The sequence below is a fragment of the Phaseolus vulgaris genome, chromosome 3 (genome assembly GCF_051622355.1).
Source record: "Phaseolus vulgaris cultivar YP4 chromosome 3, ASM5162235v1, whole genome shotgun sequence".
Lineage (NCBI taxonomy): Eukaryota > Viridiplantae > Streptophyta > Magnoliopsida > Fabales > Fabaceae > Phaseolus > Phaseolus vulgaris.
The window spans coordinates 26,710,876-26,738,007 of record NC_143500.1 but is presented as its reverse complement, the minus strand read 5'-3'; the positions used below and the strand labels follow the sequence as shown (position 1 = coordinate 26,738,007).

Here is a 27,132-nt window from a genome sequence, read left to right as displayed (position 1 = left end):
TTTTCTTTAATATCTTGTACTGAAATTTCTAAACTTCGGCTTTGCTTGAATTTTCTATTCTATTTGTTGAGAAGAGATACATTGAGAAGGCATATGATGAATTCCGTGTTTTTAGACCATATTGGAGCTATTCAGTTTACAGGGGAGAAAACATAATTACATAATATTCAATAACCCTATGTCTGGCTGATAATAAAAATATAGAATCAATCTAATTGATCCTATTATCAACAGCTACTATATCTATAGGATTCTAACATATTTACAAGATTCTTACACTTCCCCTCAAGATGAAACATGTAGGTCATATGCACCAAGCTTGTTACATATCTAGATAATCCAAGGACCCCTTTGTGACTTAGTGAATGTATTTGTTAGTTGGTGTTGGGAGTTGACAAAGTTAGTAGATATTTGCTTGGACATGACTTTCCTTTTGACAAAGTGGCAAATCAACTTCAATATGTTTTGTCTTTCAAATCATATTTTTAACCTCCCCTCAAGTTGGGGTATATGTATTGTATAAATCAAGCTTGTTACAAATGTCATCAAAGCCCCTTGAGAAACTTAATGAACATGTCACTTAGTTTGTTGCTAGAGCTAACAAAGTAAATAATGAGAAAGCTTCACGCACCAATTTGGTGAAGGTCTGTGAAGATGTGTTGAGGATCTAGTGGTACATGGCCACAGTAGGCGGAGTCAGGCATATAGTGGTTGCCAAGAAAGGACAACTTTAATCATAGGGCCGCGTTAGAAGTCAGAGGACATGGTAGCTCCGAGAGAGCAAAGTGATTAGAGGGCACTACAACCATTCAAAAGCAAAAATCAAATGCTTAAAGAGCGCGGCAGCTGCCTGCCAAGGAGAAAAAAAAAATGCTCGAAGGATGTGGCAACTGCTGCTGAGCAAAACATGCTTGGAAGATGTGACAACTAGCTTGGTCATCACACAAGGTGGTGCTAGTGGTGGCAGTCTCCATCGAGAAGAAAAAAGCTCATTGGAAAGTTGCCAACGATGAATAGTGGAACACAACAGAAAAAAGACAAGAAACAGAAAATGTACATGATTAGTGGTTGTAGTGGACCCACAAGAAAAACATGAATTAGGGTTTCCTTCTCATTGACTCTAATACCATATTAAAAAAAGTAGACTTTTAAGTTTAACCCAACCTTGCAAAATTGACTTATAAGATCAAGTTTATTTCCATTTATATGCTTTATTTTAGTTATATCTTTAAATGATGTAGAAACTCCAACACATTCCTTTATGTCAAGGATTCAACATCTCAAGCGTAAGATTAAATATTTACGAATGGTCTGATAGTGAGTGGTACAATAAGCCTAAAATACCTTATTAAGACTTTATTTTCATCATATTTATTTGAGATCTCCAACACACTCTGGGTACAGATAATTCGATAGTGGGTGATATAGTTCGAGTAAACTTCATTAGAATGGGCTCCGATACCATGTTTAGAGGAGAGAAACTAATGAGGCATATAATGAATTTTGTGTTTAGACCACAACGGAGCCATTCAATTTATAGGGAAGAAAACGTGGTTACTAAATATTCATTTATCCTATTTTAGGCCAATAATATAAATATAGAATCAATCTAATTGATCATACTATCAACAGTGTTACTATATCTATAAGATTCTAACAGTGTTACTATATCTATAAGATTCTAACAGTGTTTAAACTTTTTACCTACTACGTCTGTTGTTAATTCACAAATTGTTTTGTATTCATAAAAAGACTGTAATACACTTAGTCAGTGTCTCGTATTCATAAAGCAATTAAATAGGGACACAATTCTCTAAGGCAGCTTTATCTAGATGCTCATGAGACAAAAGATAGCGTAGACTAATAGAATTAGTAATTACACATTAATGAAAATTTTGAAAATACTTAATTAAATCAGTTGTACTAATGAAGTCTTTTTACCTGTGCACCCTAACATTTTTTGATAAAACAAAATGCAGAAGTGTACAGAACGACAATTTCCCCCAGCTGATGTCGCTCAGGTACTAGATTCTGCTGTCACCAGTTTGCAGCCATTATGTTCAAAGAATCTTCCAATATATGGTGAGATACAGAAATGCATGGGTATCATAAGAAATCAGATATTGGCACTCATACCTACATAGCTCGGACGCCGTCCTTTGTTGTTTGTAAATTTGCAATACTCTCGGGTATATGGGTGGTTTAACTGTTGCTGACGTGATCTATATGGAGGCTCTGTGACAATACATACCTTCACTGGGACCCTGATATTTCGTATTAACATTTGAAGGAGGGAAACTATTTATGAACTGTTAATACTATTGTAACCGGAAGAAAAGGGAAGATTATGCATCTTATTCTCTTTTCAGATGTACATATTTTTTAAAGATCAAATTATAGTGAGGGACTAGCATGTAGCATGTCTTATTCAGAACCAGTAATGTGTATTATGTCATCATGTAACCGCCATGAGCTCTGTGCTTGCTATTGCCAAATGTGAACAACTTAGTGTATATTCCTACATTGTAATTGTAATCTTAATATTTTTTTTCTTTCACCGTCTTGATGCTTTTAACATCTCGAATCCAGATTGATAACAGTTCAGGTGTAACTACAAAATATGGATTGGAACGTCGTTGTTGGGGCAGCTACAATAAATCTATGTCGGTATGGGTTGGCATCGTTTTTAACATTTTGTCCCTGCCTTTTTTATGCGACTCATTATTATTGGACTTTCCGTGTGACATTCGAGTTATGGCAATACGCATTACGTTTCAATCCTTTGAACTGAAGTTAGTTCAAATCGAATTCAAGTCTTTCCCTATTTAAGTTCAACATGTGTTACCCACAATTGTTATTAAAGCGAGCCAAACTGTACTCTGCAACATCGAACATGTGCTGTTAAGGTTGCTTACTCAAAAGGATTAATAAAAGACGTAAGGCTATAATAAATTATTTATTGTTTTTTTTTCTAGACAATAGAACTGATTCCATAATACTTTTTCGCAACTTTTATCGTACGCCCAAACTCCATTCATTATTTTAAGGTGCGCATCAAGTACGGTGACTTGCTGTTTTTCTTACATTTCGACTTTAGAAGTACTTTTCTGTTCGGATTCCGGTTGTCGAGAATAGCCACCGAATAAATTTCATTTCTTAAATTTAGTTCGAACGAAAAAATTGAGGCATTGTTGTTATATTTCATTTTTCATCCATTATTACCCACTCATTCCTCCATTGAAAAAAGAAAAAAACCACTTTTCGTTTGTCCTTGGAACATAATATATTTATCCATCACACTCCTCCACAAAGGCTAGTTAACAAATGGAATTTTCCTCGAACTAAGCTAGTCAACAAAAAATAGTATTTCGAATATTGGTCCTCCCATAAATTTTCCCCCCTGAACTGTATCTTGACAATTTATGAAACGATTACACACATTGTGCACTCCCCTTTGCTGTATCCATATGAGGAGCACAACATATTTGAACATAATATGAGTGGGGGGAGATGAATAAATTTGGGGCAATCAGGCTAAAATTTACAGGCCTCTTTCTCTAGCCTAAAATCTTAAAACAAGGCAAGGAAGCAAGAGGCCAAACCAATTGTATTTCAATGAAATAAAGATGAAATCACCGTGTAAAAGCTCTGGAATCTCTTCTTAGTGGATGTGGCTGGGCCGATGATGGTTTGCCTGGCCACCACACTAACTGTGAAACTTGTTTGGTCACCAACAATCCAAACTAACCAAGGAAGAACTTGAATATGTCACTCACTGATATGATGCCTTCTACCCGCTTGCTGCCAGCTTCCACAATCACAAGCCGCCTCACACCTGAATCCAGTACACCACCACTCTTCAAATTTAAGTCTAGTTAAACCTAAAATGAAAACAGAAAGCGTCTTTCATCTGAGAAAGGGAAAAGAAACGTGCCTGGATGTGACAAACGTTCCATCACTTTATGCAGAGAATCAGTTCGCAAACACATCTGACATCTTTGACTTCTCGGTTCGAAAGAACTGTAAAAATCCTGCCCCAATTGCAATGCCTGGAAAAAAATAGACCAACTTAGGTACTATTTGATAAACAGTTCAAGATGCAAGCTTTCTCCTTTATTCTTCAACTAATTTAACAACACCAATATTATAAAAGGAAATACTGGAACAAAAGGTAACCGACTTCAATTTTTCATCCCTAAAATGTGCCAATGTAAAGGAATCTAAACAATGGGAAGAAACCAGTGACTTTCAGAAAGCATGGATAGCATACAAATAAATAGCAAAATCCTTAACTGGCATTAGCAACGAATTAAGTGGTTTCATTACAAATTAGAAGAGTCCGTTTTCCCCATTTAAAAGAAATATAGTGGCAATCCTGTTTCATGGTAACACTATAGTTCACCTAGTTCAAATCAGCCATTAAGGACAGTATTGATTATTCTATTAAAATCAGCATTTTTCTTGACAGCTTCTGCTAAAAATATTTACCACTAAATGTGGGCTAATGGTGAAGGTGGGTTTACATCAGCACAGTCAGGAACCGAGCATACAAAATATGAAATTGGAAATAAATGAAACCTTTCTTTGAATTGAACGGCACACTCAACACGAGTTATATGATCCAATTTCTCCCAAAATTGAGCTGCCTAAGTTAATTTTAGCTCATGGGAGATGCTCAATTTATTTTAATTTCTTATTTTCTTCATTGTAAATGTTTATGGAGAAGTCCTAACTAAAAACCAAGTTCCTTCATCATTTTTCTCCTTTACTATCCTCATTAATTGAAACTCATTTCTTATTTACATATCAGATAATTTTGGGAAGTCCATTATATCAGGCTCATTCTGACCACCAAAATGCTACAAGCAGACTAATACAATTTGACCTGGATTATCATTGTCAGTGTTTGTAATTCATCTGCCTAATGCTTGATGACAGGTCCCGACAAATGGATACATTAACAACATTCAAAGGATAAGTTCATTTGGAGTTTTCACAAGATTCAGTAGAAAAATAAACACTGGGGAAAGTAACTCTTTATTGGTAAAGTGCATGCCTGTTTTCATTATGTACACATTAATTAATTGATGCATATTAACTTTCAATACCAAACAGAAGGATGTCTCACCTCTGCATCAATAGCACCACTATAGTCTCAATATTTTGAATAAAAGCAATCTAGTTCCATGTCAGACTTTACTTTACCAATTAGCATCAAATCAAGCTCTAGATCTCTTTAACAGTCCATAACCAAGCAAAAAGAAACAAATGATCAAATATCCTTTTTGAGATGAGAAATGTTTAAAAAATGAAGGACGTTACACAACTTCAAAAGGAGGGGAAAACACAATTAAAGTATCTTAGTTCTAGATACTCTTTGTAGTGCTGCCTAAATTTTTTTAATCTTTGCAAACGAAATTTAGAGAGGAAAAACAATTATTTAACTAAATTTTTAATATCATCCCCATGCAACCAGTGCCATACAGTCAGCAAAACTACCTAACCAGAAAAGATGAACTGTTCATATTTCTCTGTTTTTATTTTCATGAATTGTCAACAAAGTTTAGTAGGAAAAAAACTTACCTGATGAACAGTCATTTCATTGAGATTAATATGTGTATAAGTTCTGTCCTTTGCCAAAGCTGTTATATCACTGTAAAAACAAGGAGGGGAGGAAAAGTGAAAACTGGACAAGTGCCTCTAAACATTGAACTGGTAGGACAATTTAAGGATTGGACCATAGATTGATTCTGAGTATCTTAAACTAGGCATCAATAAGTGTACTAATAAGCATAAAAACAACTAACCTTCGACAATATATATCCAGTAATGAGTCACTATCATCAACTATTGGTATTGAACTTACTTGAGCTACAAAACAAAGAACAAGATGTTACGTAAGCAAAAGCAAACACCTCTTTAAGAAGTCATTTCTTTAAATCAGAAAAAGGATCATCCTTACTTTTTATTTAGTCTAAACATTCATCTTTTATTGTTTGTTTAATTACACACAAAAACAACCCTTCTTCTCAAAGTGGAGAGAATACCCTCTACCATCAGCTCAATGCCTCAAAAATATAATAGGATGCCAATTTTCTTTATTCTTTTGGTTCACTTTTTTTGTGCAATATGTTCAGTTAGACAAAGAAACCACACCTTGAACTAATAAGTTTAGGGCTGAAGTAAGCGAAGCATTTGGTCTCAACATTGCAAGAGGCTGGCAATTTGACTCTCCAATTTTGGGCACCCACGTGCCCACAGGGATTGCACAGATTGGAAGTTGAAGTATGGCCAATGAACTAGTACAATTCCTAAAATACCTGCAAATGCCTGAGAAACCAATTTGGTAAGAATAAACCAGATCTTAACAAACATATAAAGAAAGTTCGGGTAAAACTTACATTTAAGGATTCCTGAAAGTGAAGCAAGATGTAGTAGCTGGGGAAATGAGCCATCTTCAGAAGATGAATGGATAATAGGAACTGTTGAAATTCCATTTTGCAGAATCTTCAGAGCAATCTCTTTCAGATTATCATATGGACCTGCCTGCATAAATGAAAGCAATCAATGTACAATGGTCAGAACGACTTCCCTAAACAGATTCGAAATAAGCACAGAACATAGACAGGGTTATTATTGGGCAAAGGTTACACAGAACTCAAGGAACAGCATCATCAAATCCAAGAAAAAAGAAAAATTCGCTAAATGCATAGTGGAGGCAAAGGATAGGTCCTCAATTAAAGCATAAAATGATATATACAAAGAAGACAATTATCTCTTGATTGATAAAACATTTACACAAACTAGAGAAGAGATGGGCTGAATAAAGATTGGAAAAATGTCTACAAAATTGAAATTCAAAGATCCATCTCACAATTTTGGAAACAAATTAGCAATCTCCTTATAAAAGAACCAAATGAATAAACAAAAGGTAAAAAACCAATTAATAAAAGCAAAAAAGTATGTCCTTCAAATTTGCTAGATATGGAAAATGCCATAACTAAGTAGACACATAATTCTTCTCAATACTTGAAACAATAAAACGTGAAAGCAGGATGCATTCAATACTTGACCATTTGAGGTTCTAACATCATGTGACTCAATGTCAATAACTACTCTATCAAGTTCATGGTATCATCTATACTGATCTTTCACTTTAAACAAGACTACATGCATTTTCATAAGCATGTGTTCCCCAAACATCTTATTGTAAAATTATCAAAAGAAATTTATTTACATAAAATTCAGAATATGTAAAATAGCTATAACAACATTCATTTTGTGTGTTTTTACTCAACAATGAAAATAACAACTAAGCCTTTTCCCAAATGCTACAATGTTCTGCAATGAATCATGTCTATAGATAAACCATTGACCCCTAATTCCTTCTTCAAAGTTGCAGAAACATCTCCAAGGTTTCTATATTATGCTTCATTTGAACTATTGACAAAAAATCAGAATTAGTTATAACTTATATTTTGCTCCCAGAAATAGTTCATATAATATCCCATTCAAATGCTTGTTTAAAAACTAAAATGGTAGGTTATGTAATACATACATTTTAAGAAAAATAGAGTGGACAGGTATTGAAGGTTACAAGAGTGTATATGAAATCAATAATTAGATGAATCGATATTTCTAAATATTGAACTCTATATCCCTCTCAATTCCGTGCTTCTCTCATTTCCATATCTTCCCTTAGCTTACATACATGCTTTTCCACATTCCACTAGATATAGCCAATATCTATTTCAGCAAAAAAAAAAAATATAGATTGTCATGAAATCCTGCATAAGCTTCAACTGGATATTCATAAACAGATCACTCTGAGTCTTTTTTCAGTCCTTCCTTTTCTCTTGCTGAAGACTCTATTCTACATCTAACCAATGGGAGCTAACAATTGGAACTATACTCGCATTATAAACAACTTACTCGTACCTGGACCCATACCTCTGAATAACAACTTCAATAAGCTCTTACCTGCTCTACCTGTTACTCGCATTTGTGTTATAACTTAATGTTGTATTTCATTTGCTTTAAAAACTAATAAACTTGAATGTTATTATAATACTAATATTAATGACGAAAAACCAATAGAAAAGAGCATTGATATAGATTAAAATATGCAATTTAAATGAAGAAACAATTCTAAGGTGATCTATTTCCAAATTATAAAGAATTGTATATAAAATTCTTTAAATTAATTAAAAAATATTTGAAAAGCTTTCAAATTCTATTTACAAAATGCAATAAACATATTATGCTGGTGTGAGTATGGTTAGGTAGTATAGTATCCACACCTATACCCATACCCACAATTGTTTTAAGGGTAAATACCCATGGAAGGTCATTTTTACGAGTACCCATGAGGTTTGATCCATTTATCATTCCTATAGAACACATCTAGAAGTTATTAAAACATAAAGAATCATTTCCAAGTATATAAAGCACAAAAACAAGCATCATCATATATACACACTTTACAAAAAAATAAGTAGAATAAGACATTAAAAACATTAACATATCAATGCCAGGAAAAGCCAACATAAAACGCTTACACGGATAAAACCTTGCGTAAATGCTGTCCATTTTCCTTCTTTCCAAGCCGATATGGTATGTGTTTCAAGCTCCTCTTCTGTCAGATTGGACCCATGATTTCCAAGCTGAGAAAAGGACAAGTTCTAACAAGCATTACCAAATATTGAAGACAGATGAAGCACAATTCCCTAAATTTCCATTTTTTAGAGGAAATAAGATAGAAACAAAAAAATACTACTTCAAAGGTACAATTGAAAATTGGAGATTCAATAATAAATTATTACACACAAATAAGAAGAAATGGTGACAGAAATGTGCATTTTATCACCATCACGAAAACCAATTTGAACATGAACACAGAAGATCATCAGATCCCAAAGTTGCCTTGAAAGTTTGTACTTTATTTCTGTTATGACATTGCTCCCTTCGTTATTTAAAATGTGAATGATTCACGCAAGATTACAATTACTTACATCATGTGTTACTACTCTCTTAGTCAAAATTATTTTGATACTAATATAACTTTTACAATTTAACTCAACACGGTCTTAAAAGAATTTGGCTTTAAAATTCAGTAAATGTCAAAATTATATATTTATAGAGATAATTAATTAACTAGAATAGTATAATTTGGTATTTAAATATTTTTATAATTTGAAATATATAAAAATTCAAAAAATTATATTAAAGTTTATTTTAAAAAATCATATACAATTCTATCAAACGGGTAAGTTTTCATTTAAATATGATTTAGATCATGTCATTTTGGTTCGTCTCAAAGACTCAAACACAACATAGAATAGTACTATTCCTATCCTTTTTCATCTGGTTTTGTTTTCCAGTGCATATTAAACAAATGATTACATCTACCAAGTTCATATTCTATCCTGCTCTAATCAAGCTCCCTTATTCCTATCTTTTTTTCATCTCATCATGTCCACCAAATGGACCATGTTAACAGGTTTGTTCAAGGAATTTGAGCAATACAAAGGTTAGAAATTCTAAGAAGACAGAGCAAATTCAAATTTTGAAGTTGCTTCTTAAAAACTAGAAAATAAATGATATAGTAACTCCGTATTGTTTCAGCAAATAACATGCATTATCTATTGATCATTTACTTATTCATTGTCAATTGCTCAAATATTATTCAGATTCTTCTGTTTATTTTTTTCGTAATTTGGTCTGGCCATTTATTTGATGGAGCTTGCTATGGGGCAAGGCTTGAGATACAGTTCTTGCAAGATTATTGGACTTAACACACAAGTATACAATTGGACTAAATTAAAGGAATATGAAGCAATGGGTCCACACCTTTCATGAACAAAATTAACTATAATTCTTTAACCAAGCAATAATATTTCCCTTTTGTTTTCTATTCATCTTTTTTTTTCTTGATACCAGGTTCTGTAATTTGTCGTACATCTTGTATATATTTGATATTAGCCTTTCCAAGTTATTTGAAGTGTTATACAAGCCATGATGACAACAGCTTTGCTTACCAAAAATTTGCCAACAGAATGGGCTAATACAGTCTTATACTAGACATACCTCTCTTAAAATTAAAATAAAATCCAAGGCACTAAGAACTCCAACAAACTGCCCCTTGCAGATGTCCCAGAGAGGAGCCATGGGAATTCCCTGTAAAATTATTCGATTCATAAAAGTTGTATGAACAAGCTACTGATCAGCAACAGAAAAAACATACAGTAACACTACAGATGAATATGCTAGAACAGGCTAATACTAATCAGCAACAGAAAAAGCATGCAGTAGCACTACAGATGAATATGCTACACCATAAAATGAAAGAAGCAAAAGACTCTAACATTTTCAAAGCAAGAGGTTTCAAAATAACTGCTCAAATTCAAGAAAAGTATTTAAAAGCATGAGTTATTTCCTTCCTATTTACCAGGGAAAGAAAGGAAGTTACATGCAGTATCCTGTATTCAAACACGTTTTTAGCATAATCACTCAAATATTTGAAAAGTCAATACAAGAATTTTAGTCCAAGCAAAAAGATACCTGCTCATGCAGTATGTGAAATGCCTGTTTCACAGGAAGATCAACATCCAAGGTAACAACCTGTGGCCAGATGTCACTAAATTAGTAAATTATGTAATTCTAGGTGGTAAGTCACCAAAATAATGGGTTGATGGTAAAAGTTCCAAACCTTGCCTGACTCAGGAAGTAATTCATATGCTGTGCAAGTAGATAGGAATGAAGAAATACGCTGACGAGAGGTCTGTACATCAGCATCTGATATTTGTGGCAACACATTACTTAGTGTACCATCTGTCAATCGGACCTGAACAATGAAATTTCATAAGAAAACAACAATCTTAATCTATAACAATAATAAAGGTGATATGAAGTTTTGGTAAAGACTTTCTTTTTTAGACCAAATTACCCTTCAACTGTTGGCTCAGTAAACTACTACTTCTTTCCCACTTTAACATTTTGCACAGTCTCTTTACTCTCTCTCTCTCTCTCTCTCTCTTCCATTCATCCCACTCCCCAAAGCACTGACTATCCCAAACCTTCTAAGATGTGGACAAACATATCAATTTATGTCAGACCTAGATTAATGAACATTAGATAATTGAAAGACATTAAAATAATGGGATCTAGGAGTTCTAAAAGGAGTTCTAATACAATCTTCAGATAGATCTCAGTATGAAAACTATTCTATGAAATTTCAGTACAAAAAGTACAACTCCACCAGCCAGTATGCTAAGAGATGCCATGCTCATTACAACAATCACAACTGTCAAAGTATCAGTAATGTTTACCATGCGTCGAAAAGCCTCATTATCCACATCCATGTTAGATCCAGAAACTATCTCTGGAGTTAAAACAGGTACAAAATTAGGATCAGTAGCCAATAAAACGGTATTAACTATCCCATATTCTCCAGATAAACAAGGTTGATGCTCATCATGCCGCCATTCTCCATCAACATAAAACTTGTACTGCATTCAGAATAACTATGTAATAAGTATCTAGCCACCAAGAATAAAGGTCAAACATTTTCTCAAAATGCCCCTTTGAATCCCACTGATACCTTTTATAAACAAACTTTAATCTGAAAATCGGCAGTATCTCATAAAACATTCATTGAGAACTTCCAACATCCCAAAAAGAAATCTCAAAAAAACTAAGATTGTGAATAGATCTTGCATTCAAAAACCTCTGGAAATAACCTCACCAAATAACATTTCTCTTATGCTGTCTATACTTTAAAGTATTGCAATTAATACCGAGCTCAGTGCCAAATGAACATTTTACCACCAAAACATAAATTATAAACAATAGCCTACAAAAATTATGAAGTGGACAAAACTTGTTAGTCAGACACTATAAAATGACCTGATGATAACCAGGGGCCAAGCTATGAATAACTTGAAACACAGTTGGGCAGCCTTCCACTGGCGACATTTGTAGAAGTTCAGACCACCTGGAAAGTGAAACGAATCCCACGAAAACCAACAAAACAAAATCAGAAGAAAGTGGAGCCCTTTTCACCAAATGGATGATGATTGTAGAAGGATTAAGGTGTGGTAATCTACAAAAGACTCACCGTGTGAAAGAACCACTTAGATACACACTTCTTCCCCCATATGGCCACACGAACCGCATGGGAATTAGCACAGCCCCTGCCACACCACCAGCATCCCTCGCAGAATCCATGCTTGGACTGAACATTTTACCTCCAAATTCAGAGTGCTACACTGATAATACCCTCCAAGAACAACACTTCATTGCATCATGTCACCTTGTTCAATTCGTAGAGTGAATGCAGGACCAATTTAATGCACTAAGAAGCCAAAAAGAAAAAAAGAGAAAGAGAAAAGGCAGAATTCATCCCAAATCAAAATCCTGTGGGGAAAATAAAAAGTTCAAATTTTGATGCTTTGTTTCACGAAAAAATGTAAAACAGCCAGTGCCCATAGCTCACTGCAACAGAACCAAATAGAGATTTGAAGCGGGTACGAAAATCGACACCCCAATTTGCATGCAACAGACCCATTGACTAAAAGACACAAAACCCTAACCCTAAATCGAAAGAAACGTACCAAATCGAGCCTCGAACGTCCACGAATTTAAGAATTTCTGGAGAAAAAAGGCTTAGAGGAAAAAAAAAGAAAAAACATAGAAACCCTATTGAAACATAAGAGGAAACAGGTTGAGAAAATCGAAGATGGGTGAGCTAGGAAAGAATCCAACCGTGAAAAAAAAAATACCAAAAAAGACGAAACCTTGAAATAGATGCTCAAAATTTATCACTGAAGCCAAAAACAAAAATTGATGTTAATTTAATCCGAAAATAAAGAAAGGAATAGGGTCAATGAATTATGATTTATGAATCTGCTGCTCACTAATCATTGTTAGAGAGGAAAAAGAATTTGTTTTGACAATAATAATAATAATAATAACAGCAAAATCTCAACATGCATGAGTTTAAACTTCTAGACAAATCATTTTTAATTAAACGATGACATGTTAATTAATGTTTTAAAAGCTTAATTATCACTCAATAAAACATTTAATTTTTTTAAATAAATACAAAAGTTTTATATCATTGCTACATCTAAATCAAATTCATGTTTTCGTGGTGTTAAACAAAATCGATGAAAAAATTATAATTTGTGTTTAATCTTATTAATATATATACTATTATTATATAAAGAGATGTTATTTTTAATTACTTGATTGTCATTTTTAATTACATTGTTTTATTTTTTATTTTATTAAAATATATAATTATATTATCTTTGTCTAACGCGAATGTGTATATAATAAATTTATTAATTTTATAATGAAACTTATTTAAATCGCTTATAACTAGTTTAAGGTATGAGACTATTTGCATTAAAAATATACTAAAATTTAATTAAAATATGTAAAATTTAAATTATGAAAAAAAATCAATTTCGTAAAAGTACAATAAAAAAAACATGTTTAATTCTATAATGACAAAAAAACATATTTAATCTTACAATAACAAAAAAACATATTTAATTTTACAATAAAAATATATATTTAATCCTATAAAAATCATATAAATGAAACTTTTAAAATAGCTATAAGGAATCAATAATGCTGTGGCCATTTGAAAGATGACCATAAATTGATTTAATGGTTTTACGTGAAGTAAAAAAAACAAAACAAAAAACATAAAGAAGAAATTAATATGCAAAGGGTATGAGATTTGCATTAATGGGTGGAAGAATGGGAAACATCGTGAATATGAGATACTGTAATTGGATAATGATATGTCTTAAATTAAACTGTGATTTTAATCTACGTTCTCACTTAAATAGTGCATGTTTTATAAGCTTTGTTATTTCTATTAATTAAATATATAGCAGACAACTATAATCATTTAAGTATCTGTTATTAAATATATTCGTGTTAATAATATAAGTTTGAACTCTCATTCATTTTTTAAATAAATAATAAAAAATTATAAATATTATTTTTCTTTTTATTTCCTTAAATTCAGGTCCCGTCTTCTCTTCTTAAATTTTACATTATCAAGGAGGGACATACAATAATACATCCAATCCCAATTTTAAAGTGTACCAATTTATAATACATTTAGTTACATAACTATGAATTTAAAAAATGTTTGCATAGTACTTTTTTATTTTTTATTTTTTTAAATATAACTTTACATGTCACTTAAGTAACACTTTAAATAATAATAATCATTAACCATCACATGAAAAAAAATATATTAAAAAGTAAATAAATAAAAAATTCATTTTGTATACTACTTTACATCTGTATTTTTTTATTTATTATTTATTTTTTTATTTTTGGTTATCTTTATTATGTATAGATGTCGATCTTAGAAGTACATATACCTTAAAAATAGAGACATGTATATTAATAAATCTGACATGATATAAGAATTGGACTTATTTTTTTTAACAAATCATCATATAACAATAGTTGTCATCAGCTTGATAATAATAATAAAAATCTACGTTATACCTGAACCAAGTTGTACTCATTGGTAGTGTGTTTAAATAAAATAAAAAAAAGTTATTTATATAAGTTTTGAGTATCAATAAATTATAAATTTGTAATTGATTATTTAATAAAAAAATTGTTACCTTATTTTTTAATAGAATAAATAGAACTAATATTTTCTTCGGCTTTTCTTGTTTCATTTTTTATTAGAACAATGACATGGTAGTTACATTAATCTAATAAATACTTTTTTATTAAATCTAATAAATAATTTGTTGGATTAAATAAAGAAAATTACTTATCATTAGGTTAAAAAAATCATTAAATAAAATTTAATTAATCAATATATTGATTAAATTATATATTAATTTAGAAACTAAAAAAATTATTGATATCTGAAGTAGTTTTTTTATTAATAAAATTTATAAATTGGTATTTAATTAGTTATCCAGATTTAACTATTAATTTTTAGATTTTAAAATTATTAACTAAATTCTTCGTAACTAATTAGATATCAATTTATAAATTAATTTATAAATTTTATTAATATTTCAAAGTGTTTAGATATTAATAATTATTTTAAGTATATAAAATAATATTTAATTTAATTAATATAATGACTATTTTTTTTTAAATGGATTTTTTTAATGATTTTTTATAGTATTTAAGTACATAATTTCTCATTTATTTTTTGAACATATGTTAACCTTCCCAACACATTTAGGTTGAAAAAATATTTACACTCTCGATCTCGGAGTGTTGTAGAGAAGTTAGGATGTAAAGTTATAGGATTATAGTGTTGACACTACAAGAAATAATGATGGTAGAGTCTCCAAAATAGCGACGTAAAGCGTAAAAAAGGGACTCTACATAGGACTAGTGTGAGCTTAGCGTCCCAATAGAAATGAAAGCTAATGTTTTGGTGGCTTTGCATTAGAGACGACCTCCAATGAGACACAAATTTACAAGGTAGTGTTGGCTAAGCCTACATAAAGAAAATTATATTATTTAACTATAGCGAAGGTTTATAGGACACTAAAATAGCTATAAAATTAAATAATTATTAAGAACTAGACTTTAAGTCTTTTCACCCACTTATATACTATGAAATGGTTCTGATCTATAGTCGATGTGAGATCTCCAACAACACACCCCCCTCATGTCGAGACTACCAACTCGTGCGTGAGACTATATATTATGTATGGTCTAATATCATATTAAGAAGTGGATTTTAAGTCTAACTCAACCTTATAAAACTCACTTATAAGGTGAGGTTTACACCCACTTATATACTATGAAATGTCCTAATATATAATCGATGTGAGATCTCCAACAATAATTAAACTTAGAGTCGCCATTGGGGACACTACGTGAGAAAGCAAATGTGAGTAAATTGTCGCCATTGGGGATACTACCAGGGAAACAAATATTAGTGTCGCCTAGACCTACACTAAATTTAATAAAATATTAACTTACATCCATTTTGTGTCCCCATTCTCGACACAGTATCATTCTCCAACTTATTTTTTTATTGCATCTACTTTGTGTCCATATTCTAGACGCTAACTTATTATTATTTAAATAATTTTTAACTTGCATCCACTTTGTGTCCACATTTTAGACTCATATTATGCTGTCACTTATTTTTTTTCATTGTATCTACTTTGTGTTCCCATTCTAGATGTTAACTTATTATTATTATTTTAATAATTTTTAGTGTGAGTTAAAGGTCTCCATTGTGGACACAATGTTTGACATTTATTTTTGTGTCCAACTTGAGTAGACTTCACCCTTGCTAGTGGCTTCTTTTTAGCCCTCACTTTTTGTTGGAAGCTAAAGTGGATTTTTCTTGTAGTGTGATTTAGGAAGGGATTGTCTTTTTTTTTTCATAAAGTGAATTTGCGTTAAAGGTCTCGAAATCAAAAGGCTTGACATTTTTGAAAGATGAAGAATGTGATCTCTTACACTGTGTTTGGATTAGGGTGACACTATAGTTGAGGACAGATGAGAGGGTGTCACCCCATTTGGATCAGGACAAAGATGAGGGTGAGGGAGCGGGGGAAGAGAAAGTTGAATGAGTAAGTGATCTTCTGAGGGTTGTAGGAAAAAGAGAGATGAGTGAAGAGAAAGTCACGTCATAGTATGTGCAATAATACTATTGAGCCTTCCCCTTTCTTAACTTATTTTTGAGTGAATTGATTTTATACTGCATCAGTGCCATGCATGACACCACATTTATTCCATTTCAGAGATTCCTAACTTTGGCACAGAGAATCTCTTTGACCACCATGAACGTGATGAATGCACCGCCTCAGAGTTGTTACCTCATAAATAATGTTGTTCATTCACAAGTTATATAAAGCATGGTTCTGGGAAACACACATTACATTTGAAACAAACATTTCATTCAAACAAACTTTTGCATTGCTTTAGTGGCCTTGAAGAGCTTCGTGTGATCGATTATGTTCATAGTTTTTTTTTCCATATTTTTCAATTTGAGTTTTGCGTTATTTTTGCTTTGTTTTTTTAAATAAAATGTGGATTGTTTTTAGGTGTTTTCAGACAGGGCTTCTTCTTCTTATTCCCATTTGTGTTCTTGTTCTGCTTTTGTTCAGGTATGTGTTTTTTTTTTAATTTATATTTTGTTTTTGTTCTAGATTTGTGCTTTGAATTTATATTTTGTTTAGATGTTTTTCTTATAAATTTATTTTTTAAATTTTATTTTACAGTAATTATTTATGTGAATAAGTTTGTATTTGACTTGAATATTTTTGTAGTTTAAGTTAAATGTGTTTTTATTTGAGATGTTTTAGAAATTATTAGTTCATTTTCAATTTTAGATGTAAATATTTTATTTGAAATTCAATAATTATATTAATAAACTAATTATTCCCATTTTCTGATTCTTGTATTTTTGAAAAAAAAAATATGAAATATAAGTTTTTATTTTGTTTGACAATATTTTAAATTACAGATCTAAATATATTTTTTAAAATTATTATTATTAATATAAATTAATTTTGTCTTATTAATCAAAACTAATCAAATACACTATTTAAAATTAGAAATATTAATATAGTAATCGAATTTATGTTATATTATTGATAATTAAATTCATAAATTAAAAATATTTATTATTAAGAATTCATTTGAATGAGTTTTGAGAGTGTTAACTAAAATTTATTTTAAATATACAATATAATTAATATAATTATTGTTTTTATTGATTAGTAAGAATTCATTTTTATATTAGTAAGAATACATTCAATTGTTTTTAAATTATTCCTTTATTTTTTAGATTATTTTTTATATATAAGTAATTTTTGTTACATTTAATTGTTTATAAAAAAAGAATTATTTTATTTAAAATTAATATTTTGTATACGACGGAAATATAAACTGTTTTTTTAAGATCAATTAATACTTATGCATATTAAAATAATTATTATATATATCAATTTAGATATCTATACAGTTTCAAATATTATATACAGTTTCAGATATTAATTTAGATATCTATAGAGTTTCATATATTTAATTAAGTCGAAATTAAATCTTAACGTTTGGATTATTAATTATTAATTAAAAAGAGTTATAATAAGATTATCCAACATTAAATAGTGCCATGCATTTTTCATTTTTGTCATACCGGGTTTCAATTCCAGAATCATATGAATTTTCAAGAATTACAACATTTTTTTAATGAAACTTCTATATTATGAGGACTTGGTGAGAATATTTTATACAAATATAAAGTTCACACCTATTGGTGATCTTTCTATTGAGATTTGCTCAAATCGAATTAAAATAAGATAAATGGATTGAATGAACATTGCAAATCTCAGGTATGATGGCGTTTAGTTAACCCCTAGAACGATCCCTAAGGGAGTAAATTTTGATTGAGCACTAGCATCATCCATGATTCGTGAAGAGGTATAAGGTCAAAATGTTAGAAATGCAGGTAATCTGAATATGAATGACAGACTATTACATTACACATGGGTGCACATGTTGTGCTCTCGTGGCAGCAACTTCACACAACTATTGAATGAAGATATTTTCATGTTGTGGTGCATTAAAAATGATATATTGATTAATTGGCCTCATTACATCATGCAACACATGAAGAAATGTCACGATAACAGCTTGCCTCTGCCGTATGGCATTTTGATAACATGTATCATGCAGGTGTATGGCTTGGACTTGTCAAATGATGCAACAATAATGATAGGATGAAATCATTACTTTGGGGAAAAAAGTATGAGGAAATTAAATATATTCCAAGTTAATGGTGTTTGGAAACTTGGTAGGCTTGACCAGGCAGACGAAAAAGATGATGAAGACCTTGAATTGACACAAGAAGATGTTCAAGGCGGTCAACTTCAACCCGCAATCCCCCGTCAAGCCGAAATGTTAACCTGAATTTGGGGCGGGATATAAAACATCCAGGAAAGTATGAGGACCATGAATACATGTTTTGACAGGGTTGATCAAAGGACGGAGCAAATTGAGGATCGAATAAATGAGATTGAACGTCATCAACGCCAATGATTATATTATCATTATGTTATTGTTATTGTAATTTTTTTTCATGTTGAACATTGATAAATTTTTATTGTTATTGTTATTTTTATTTTTTATGTTGAACATTGATAAATTTTTATTTAATATTCAGGTTTTCATGGCACTCATTTAGAGAATGATATTGCTTTGAATGCAAATTTTCTAACATTTTATTTATATTATGCACAAATCAAATTTAGACTCCATTACCTTTCTTGGGCAATTAAGAGCATTGTTTCAATGGCCTTCAATGTATGCATATCACACCTCATAATCGTCTAATTGTATCGGTTTTGGTGCACAAAAATGTTGTACTTTTACCGATGCTGGTGGGAGCACAAGTGCCTTTGTTGCACCTATTTGTGATTGTAGAGATTTTGCTGTTTTGAGAACAACAACAATTGAAAAAAAAAAATGTCGAAAAACGATTTTGGGATTGTCCTAGGTACAAGGTAAAATTTATTCAATTAGGTTTGCAAACTTAAGAATGCTATTTTAAAGTTATTCACTATTCAATTTTATTCTATTCTTCAAAACAAATTAGAAGTGACATGGTTTTAGGTTGTAATTTTTTCAAATGGTGCATTAAAGACGTTGGTGATGAAAGAGATGCAATTATTGTCAAACAAATGAATAAGATATGTCTTGAAGAAAAACGTTTGAAGGTCTCCACAAGAAGAATTCAAATGTTGTTGTTGATTTTCCTTGGCAAGAATATCAAATCAACTGTAATATAATTGTTTAAAGTACGAATGTCGAATCCACAAGGAACAATTTTAATTAAGATATTTTGTTATAAAACTCCTTAAGTATAGAAAATAACTATGAGAACTTGTTTATAACAAAATTAACACTTTCATCAGAAATAACTCAAAGTTTAAGATTTGATTCAACAAGTAATGAAGCTAACTTATCAAATATAGATAAAAATACTTGGGGTTGAATTGCTTCTATCTCAGTCATCTATATTTTGGAATAATACAATATAAAATACTCAAAACTATGCTGTAATTTTTAAGTCATTCACCTTGATTCCTCACAGATGAAATTCATAAGATAATTTCTCAAACATTGATTCCTCATATATCTAACAAATCATTTAGTTTTATGAACAAAATTATGGTGAAATTAATAACTTGAAATCCATTCCTAGCATTACAAGTTATCAAATATTTTCGTCTATCTCATATCCATAAAAATACTTTCTAGTTACTTTTAAGGATCAAAATCAAGACTCCATTGATCATATAGAATTCAACAATATGCATGAAACGAAAATACAAAAAATAAGTAGAAGAGATAATATATATATATATATATATATCACCAAGAATACATTTGATCAAAGTAGATTACATTCAATCCCAATTTGAAAGTGTTCTTACAAGGTCGAGTTCCTCTTAGAGTGGCTTCAATAGTCTCCGTCTTCTCGTCCTCACGGCTCATGTGCTCAGTGTTTTGTTGTTCCTTCTCCAAGATGAGCGGGGTGGGGTACCTGCGAAGGCGCTCCAACGCTCAAGTCAATCCGAGTACAATGTATAGGTAAGTTAAGGATGAGAAAAATTACCTCTGGCATTGGGTCTCCTTTAGTATTTATAGCTTTATGTTGGTCCTCAGTTGTCATGGGCCTGCTTTGGGGTTTAGACGAAGGTCCAATTGTGCCTTAATCATAGCTTATGATTAAACTGACTTAATTACAGTTAATCGCGGGTTTATCGTCTACTTCCAAGTTCATTCGGTCTTGTCGATCATTCGGCCTCTCGGCCACCTGGTAGTACATTTGCCCCCTAGGCTCGAGTGAAATTATAGGAATGTAACGTAGAGTCTAAGAAAGAAAAATTGCTTTATCTTTGGGTGTACGTGTATCCTAGGTCATATGCCCCCCAGGCTCGAGTGAATTTATGAAAATGTAACGTAGAGTCTTAAATAGCCATGAAGCTAAGAGCTAGTTTTGAGTGTGTTCTTCATAATCTACATTGTGATTCGTTTGTGTCCTAGAGGCCGAGTGGAAAATTTTGGTTACTTTATTTGAGGCATATAGATGTGACGTGATGTCAGGTGGCGTGAGTTCGCGTGATCTGGGTTGTTGATATTGAGTTGATCCAACGGTGGAGATCGTGTGTGACGGTTCATATTCGCCCTTTCCTTCACCTATAAATAGTGGTGGTGGTGGGTTCCATTTTTCACGTGTTAACCGTGAATTAGCTCTGAGAATCTGAGAGCCGAGTAATCCTTTCATTGGTTGTGTGTACCACTTTGAAGAGTTTCTCTGAGGTAACCATGTCTTCCCTTTCTACAACCACTTTATTTTCTTCGAAGTCTGGGAGTTCGAGTAGGGAAAGGCCACTAGCCACAGGTATTGTACTAGTGATACCGAAGGCACAGAGGATTCTTCTTAGGTTGTTGGTCCTTTAAGTCGAGATAATCCTGAACCTGCAATGTCATCATCTTTGAGTGCATATCATGGGGAGGAAACTCGAGAAGCCGAGTATGTGTGGGTGGACAACAAGGTTCGTGAGGTTTTTTCCAAGTACACTAAAGTGTCAATGCTTTAGGATTTTGTTGAGAGTTTTGATATTGTTTTAGAGGGTGTTCCGAATGGTTCCTTTGCACTTCGTAGGTGTCGAGAGTTTGAAACCGTCTGTCTGGGTAGAGGGAGGGAAGCCAAGGCTTTTTTCTATTTTTATTCTTGTTTGATTTCGGACATTCATGTCCGCTTTCCTTTTGATGAATTTACCATGAAGGTGTTGCGTGTCTTAAACGTAGCTCTTACACAGTTGCATCTGAATAGTTGGGCTGAGCTCCAGGCTTTCCGGTTACTCTGTGAGGTGCTCAGTCTTAAGCCCACTCTTAGGTATTTTTTTACATTTTTTCAGTACGAGGCCGGGAGACCAGATAAGTTGGGTATCTTTAGTCAGCCAATCAAAAAATAGCTTCCTTCATCCTTTGACCACTTCCTATAAGAGATTTAAAGAAGATTTCTTTAAGGTTGTGATGGAGGAGGAAGGTCGACCATTTTTCTTTGATGGGGAGACTCCCAGGTTCCTCTTTTATTGGACAAAGGATCTGGCACGTTTCTATATGTGGCCGAGAAGCCTGATGACCGAGGACGACCTGGAGGTATTATCATTCTTGGACAGGCTTCCCCGCAAGATCCCAACCCGGGCTCTCGTTCGTGCCTACTTGTCTTCTGATAAAATTGTTGATGTTGATGGTATGTGCTTTTTACTCGTTTCGACTCTTTTTTACTTTGACATTTGACTTAATCCTTGTTACTTGCAGATATCATGACAAGTCTAACACCGAAAGGGGGGAATAAGGAATACTTTAAGGAGTTGCGCTTGAAGAGGCAACAAAAGGCTCAAGCTGCTAAGACCAGTGTCGGGAGCTCCACACCTACCGCGGAGGCAGCTATTTCAATAACCGTGGTATCGGGCCCAGACACCACTCGTCCTCCCGTCAATCCAAAGAAAAAAACAAAGGATGATCATGGGAAGGATTGAGGTCGTTCTTCTCGGTGTCACGGAGAACGTTCTTCTTCAGGCAAGTCTCTGAAGAGAGGTCGAGGTGTCGGAGGGTCGAGTTCAAGCAGCCTTGACTTCTTCAGTCATGACCTCCGAGTTGTCGAGGGAGTGACTGTGACCCTCAACCCTTATGAACAAGACTCCTTCTTGTCAACTCGGCCTGCGCAAGTCCATGTCACATTCATGAAGCTTTGCTCGCGTACTCTCGTCCTCGGCAAGCGCATGGCCTCGAATTTAATGAAGAGGGATAAATGCCCAGCTGAAGTGGAAAGCTTGCGTTCTCAATTGGAAGAATCGGCTGCCAACCTTCAATTGACCCTTGAAGGAAACAATAATTTATTGGCCAAGAACAAGGACCTTGAGGCCGAAGTGAATCAATGGAAGAGTCTATGTGCCGAGGCCAAGAAGACTAGAAGAGAAGTGGCCGAGAAGGTGGATGAAGAGATCCGAGGGCTCAAGGAAAGCCTCTCGGACATGACCCTTTAGAACTATCGGTTAGAGGAAAAGATAGAAAAACTGATGAAGGACCTGGAGATTGCCAAGAATAACGTCATAGATCAACACAAACTCAGCTTTCAAAAGGCTCTCGACCAAGCTGCTTATTTCTACAACATTCCTTTGGACGAGGGAAAATTAGACGTCGACAAGGACTACTATGAGGGCAACCTCTTGCCAATTGATGAGATCTCGAGTGCCCGAGGTGTCGTGTTGGCTCCATCAAGAACCCCTGTGGCCGAGAGGATAGACTTAGATTCTTAGGTCTTTTGTTGTTCTTTTTTGTTGGGCACGCGCATTTTGTTCTTTTGTAAAATGTGTGTTTTTTGTAAATTGACGGTCATTCGACCTTTAATGAATTATGACCTTTTATCAATTGTGTTGTCTTTTACTTCCTTCTTCTAGTTCGAATACTTCTACTTATTATATTGTCGGCGAGATGGTAATTGCGGCAGGATTTCACTTAGGTGACTCTACCTTGGTCAATAGGTTTTCTTTAGTATATTCTCGACAGGAATTCACATTGGTGAATCGACCTTGGCCGAGAGGTTTCTTTTAGCGTGCTCTCGACAGGGATTCTCTAGCGAATCGACCTTGGCCGAGAGGTTTCTTTTAGCATGCTCTCGACAGAGATTTACTTGGGTAAATCGACCTTGGCCGAGAGGTTTCTTTTAGCGTGCTCTCGACAGGGATTTACTTGGGTGAATCGACCTTGGCCGAGAGGTTTCTTTTAGCATGCTCTCGACAGGGATTCACTAGGGTGAATCGACCTTGGCCGAGAGGTTTTTTTTAGCATGCTCTTGGCAGGGATTCACTTGGGTGAATCAACCTTGGCCGAGAGGTTTCTTTTAGCGTGCTCTCGACAAGGATTCATTTGGGTGAATCAACCTTGACCGAGAAGTTTCTTTTAGCGTGCTCTCGGTAGGGATTCACTTGGGTGAATCGACCTTGGCCTAGAGGTTTCTTTTAGCATGCTCTCGGCAGGGATTCACTGGCGAATCGACCTTGGCCGAGAGGTTTCCTTTAGCGTGCTGCTGTAAATTGTTCATCTTATATAGCTGATAAGTCTGTTTTCATTAATGTGATGCCTCGTTAAAACCTACTTCGGCCAAAACCCTTTTTCTGGGAAAAAAGACCGAGAGCATGAAAGAGTACATCGTCGTTACATATCAACTAAAATACATTTTGAGATGGTTTGCATTCCACGTCCTTGGAACTTCTCGGCCATCCAGGTGTTGTAAGCAGTATGCTCAGTTGTGTAAGTTTTCCCATACCTTGAAAGGTCCTTCCCAATTTGAGCTGAACTTGCCTTCTGCTGACGGCTTGCGAGCTTCTCCTGTCATCCTCCATACGAGATCACCTTCTTGGAACGAGCGTGGCTTGGTTTTAGAGTTGTATCTTCAAGCTGTCTTTTGCTTACATGCTTTTTCTCGTACTTTTGCTTTGTCACGCATTTCTTGAAGTGAATCTAACTCAGTTTTCAGGCACTCTTCAATGAGTTTGAGATTATCAAGCTCTTGTCAGATAGTCGGCTCCGACCTCAACTGGTAACATAGCGTATGTTTCATATGTAAGATTATAAGGAGTTTCCCCTATGGTCGAGTGCGGAGTGCACCTGTAGGCCCATGGGACCTCATGGAGCTCTTCTATCCATCTCCCCTTCGTGCTACCCAATCTCTTCTTCATCTCTGTTAGGATGACCTTGTTTGCGGACTCAGCTTGTTCGTTAGTCTGTCGGACACCAAGACTGATGTAGAATTCTGCAAGCTTCCGATCTGTAAATTGCCTTCCATTATCACTAATGGTGTGTGGGATGCCGAATCAGCACACTATATTTTTCCACACAAAGCTTTGGATCTGCCCGACAGTGATTTTTGCAAGAGGTTCTGCTTCAATCCATTTGGTGAAGTAGTCTACTGCTACCAGTAGGAATTTTCTTTGCCTTGTTGCTGGTGGGAAAAGGGCCAACTATATCCATTCCCCACAAGGCAAACGGCCATGGAGAGTTGATGTTCTGTAAGTCATGAGGGTGAATAGTACCCTGCCCTAAGCACTCTCGTTGCCAGTGTTCGTGCTCCCGAAAGTAGTCCACATGCACCGTGGTGTAGCTCTTTTAAAATGTATTCGATCTCGACCTTTGATACACATTTAAGCAGCAAAGTAGAGTATCCTCTTTTGTATAGGTCATCACCTACTAAAACGAATTGTGAGGCCTTTTTTCTCATAGCAAGATCGTTGCATTCCTTCCCGGCTTCCCAGTCTTCCAGCACGCTCTTAATTTCATAAATCCAATCTGTTAGAATATATGGCCTTAAATGAGAGGAGGGTGAATTGTTTAAGAGAGGTGTTTGAAATCTTTTTAAAGTTTAACAAAATTCTTTGTATGAATCCAAAACAGAAATCAGGTTAGCCAAAAACAAGAGCAATAAAACAGCAAAGCAGCAGAAAAACAATCGGTTGTTTTTGAGAAACAATCGGTTGTTTATACTAGTAAAGCTAAAAACATAATGTAAATGAGTTTAAGGGTAAGAGAAAGACACACCAACAGTTTATACTGGTTCACTCTTAAACCAAGAGCTACATCAAGTCCCCAGAAAACCACTGGGTAATCCACTAAGTAATCAAACCAGATTACAACACATAATCCACCAAAGCAGTGACCTTGAACCCTTCAAGAAACACACTCACTTTGGCAAATTACACACCAAGAGTATTGATCTTGACCACCTCAAGAGCACACAACACTCATTGGCAACACAACACCAGAAATACAGAAGGTTGAGAAGAGATTACACTTGTTTACAGAACAATCTGAAATCAATACAAATGCAATCCTATTCCACTCTCTTAGAAAACCCAAACCTTTGATGTGAATGTTCAAATCTTGAATAAACTCTTTCACAATTGAAAAACTCAAATTTGTTTTCTCTTCTTTGTTTGAAAACATAAACAAACTATTTATATTTTCCAAAGATTGGTCAAAGCATTTAATGAAGGAGCGTATTCAACCTTTTCAAACTTAAACAGTTTTCAACCTTTTCACAAACTCCTAAGAGTAAAACAATCGGTTGATTCGACAAAACAACAGGTTGTTTTTCACTTAGTTGGAAAAACACTTTATTTCAAAAAGGATTTAAAACACATTAGCTTTAGATTCAACAAAGGAGTGGATTACAAATAAAACTAACCAGATCCCTCCCAAAACACAACAACAACACAACCTTGCGTAAAACACATAGGATTTGGGTTCTTCAAAGCACAATTTGAATTCTTCAAAGCACTTGATCACTCTTGATCAACAATCTTCCCCTATTTGATGAAGACAAATCCCTGGTTACTTGTGTTGGTCTTTGTTTGAATGTGAAGTAGCACCTGCAAAGCAAAACTTATGCAAACCAGAACATCTTTAACAACAAGTTAGAATAGCACATTAACTAGTTTTCTGCATAAACCTTAGAGCAGAAAAACCAGCCCCAAAAAAATGTTAAAAACAACAGCAGTAGTAGCAAAATTTAAGCAACATTCAAACATATCAGAGTTTGTCAACACAAAACCAAATATTCTCCCCCTATTTGTCTTCACAAATAGACTTTAGGAAGAGATAAAACAGAATAGTTCAGAATAAGGAAATACAAAGATAGAAAACAATAAAGCTTTGACATACAAGCTTAACAATCGGTTGTTTTGACAGATCAACCGGTTGTTTTTCTTCAGTCTTCCTATCCATACTGCAACTCAAAGATTTGATTCTGAACAACTTCAATCTATTCATCAAGCGTTTGAAACCTTGTATCCAGTCTTTGGAATCTATTATCAAAGTTATGAAAGTTTGAAACACAAAGATCATGAAGATTCCTTTGATTTTCCGCAAAGCCATCTAGCCTATTCACCATGTAGCTTTCAAAGGAAGTCATTGAAGGAGTCCCATCTCCTTGATGTCCAACACTTGTCCCAACACCAAAATCAGTTGCAGGTTGTTCTACATCTTGAACATTCATATCAGCACCATCTTGATCATTCATATCAGCACCATCTT

At 33.6% G+C, this 27,132-nt stretch overlaps 2 protein-coding genes across 11 annotated transcripts in view; one reads left to right on the top strand and one right to left on the bottom strand.

Annotated features, from left to right (window-relative positions):
• The window catches only part of ALY3 (DNA binding protein), a 34,458-nt gene extending 31,901 nt beyond the window's left edge, over positions 1 to 2,557 (top strand). For 7 of the 8 annotated variants that reach the window (XM_068607274.1, XM_068607279.1, XM_068607277.1 and 4 more), the window contains one exon: positions 1,980 to 2,557. In XM_068607274.1, coding sequence (XP_068463375.1) covers positions 1,980 to 2,144 — 165 coding nt within the window. In that variant the 3' untranslated portion in view covers positions 2,145 to 2,557. The remainder of the gene's footprint in view (positions 1 to 1,979) is intronic. The other variant, XM_068607280.2, reaches the window with a different exon arrangement.
• Positions 2,558 to 3,317: 760 nt separating this feature from the next.
• Positions 3,318 to 13,015, bottom strand: LOC137806906 (sucrose nonfermenting 4-like protein). 3 transcript variants are annotated; one of them, XM_068607281.1, is made up of 14 exons: positions 12,612 to 13,015; positions 12,116 to 12,310; positions 11,905 to 11,992; positions 11,328 to 11,507; positions 10,709 to 10,843; positions 10,561 to 10,620; positions 10,087 to 10,176; positions 8,559 to 8,663; positions 6,402 to 6,546; positions 6,157 to 6,330; positions 5,808 to 5,871; positions 5,584 to 5,653; positions 3,935 to 4,049; positions 3,318 to 3,835 (listed from the first exon to the last, which is right to left on the bottom strand). In XM_068607281.1, exons 2-14 carry the CDS (start codon positions 12,238 to 12,240, stop codon positions 3,744 to 3,746), a joined length of 1,443 nt encoding a protein of 480 aa, XP_068463382.1. In that variant the 5' UTR covers positions 12,241 to 12,310; positions 12,612 to 13,015; the 3' UTR covers positions 3,318 to 3,743. The 3 variants fall into 3 exon arrangements, with proteins under 3 accessions (XP_068463382.1, XP_068463384.1, XP_068463383.1); XM_068607283.1 differs by having other exon boundaries at positions 12,116 to 12,352; positions 12,612 to 12,969; XM_068607282.2 differs by lacking the exon at positions 12,612 to 13,015 and having other exon boundaries at positions 12,116 to 12,609.
• Positions 13,016 to 27,132: the final 14,117 nt, after the last annotated feature.

Bases quoted from the DNA above. Each gene is read 5' to 3' on its own strand.
- LOC137806906 (XM_068607281.1), bottom strand. From the start codon at position 12,240: ATGTTCAGTCCAAGCATGGATTCTGCGAGGGATGCTGGTGGTGTGGCA. The intron at 10,177-10,560 runs GTATCTTTTTGC...ATAATTTTACAG, and splicing joins TTCACATACTGCATGAGCAG to GGAATTCCCATGGCTCCTCT. The intron at 4,050-5,583 runs GTAAGTTTTTTT...ATTTTTTTCCAG, and splicing joins ATGAAATGACTGTTCATCAG to GCATTGCAATTGGGGCAGGA.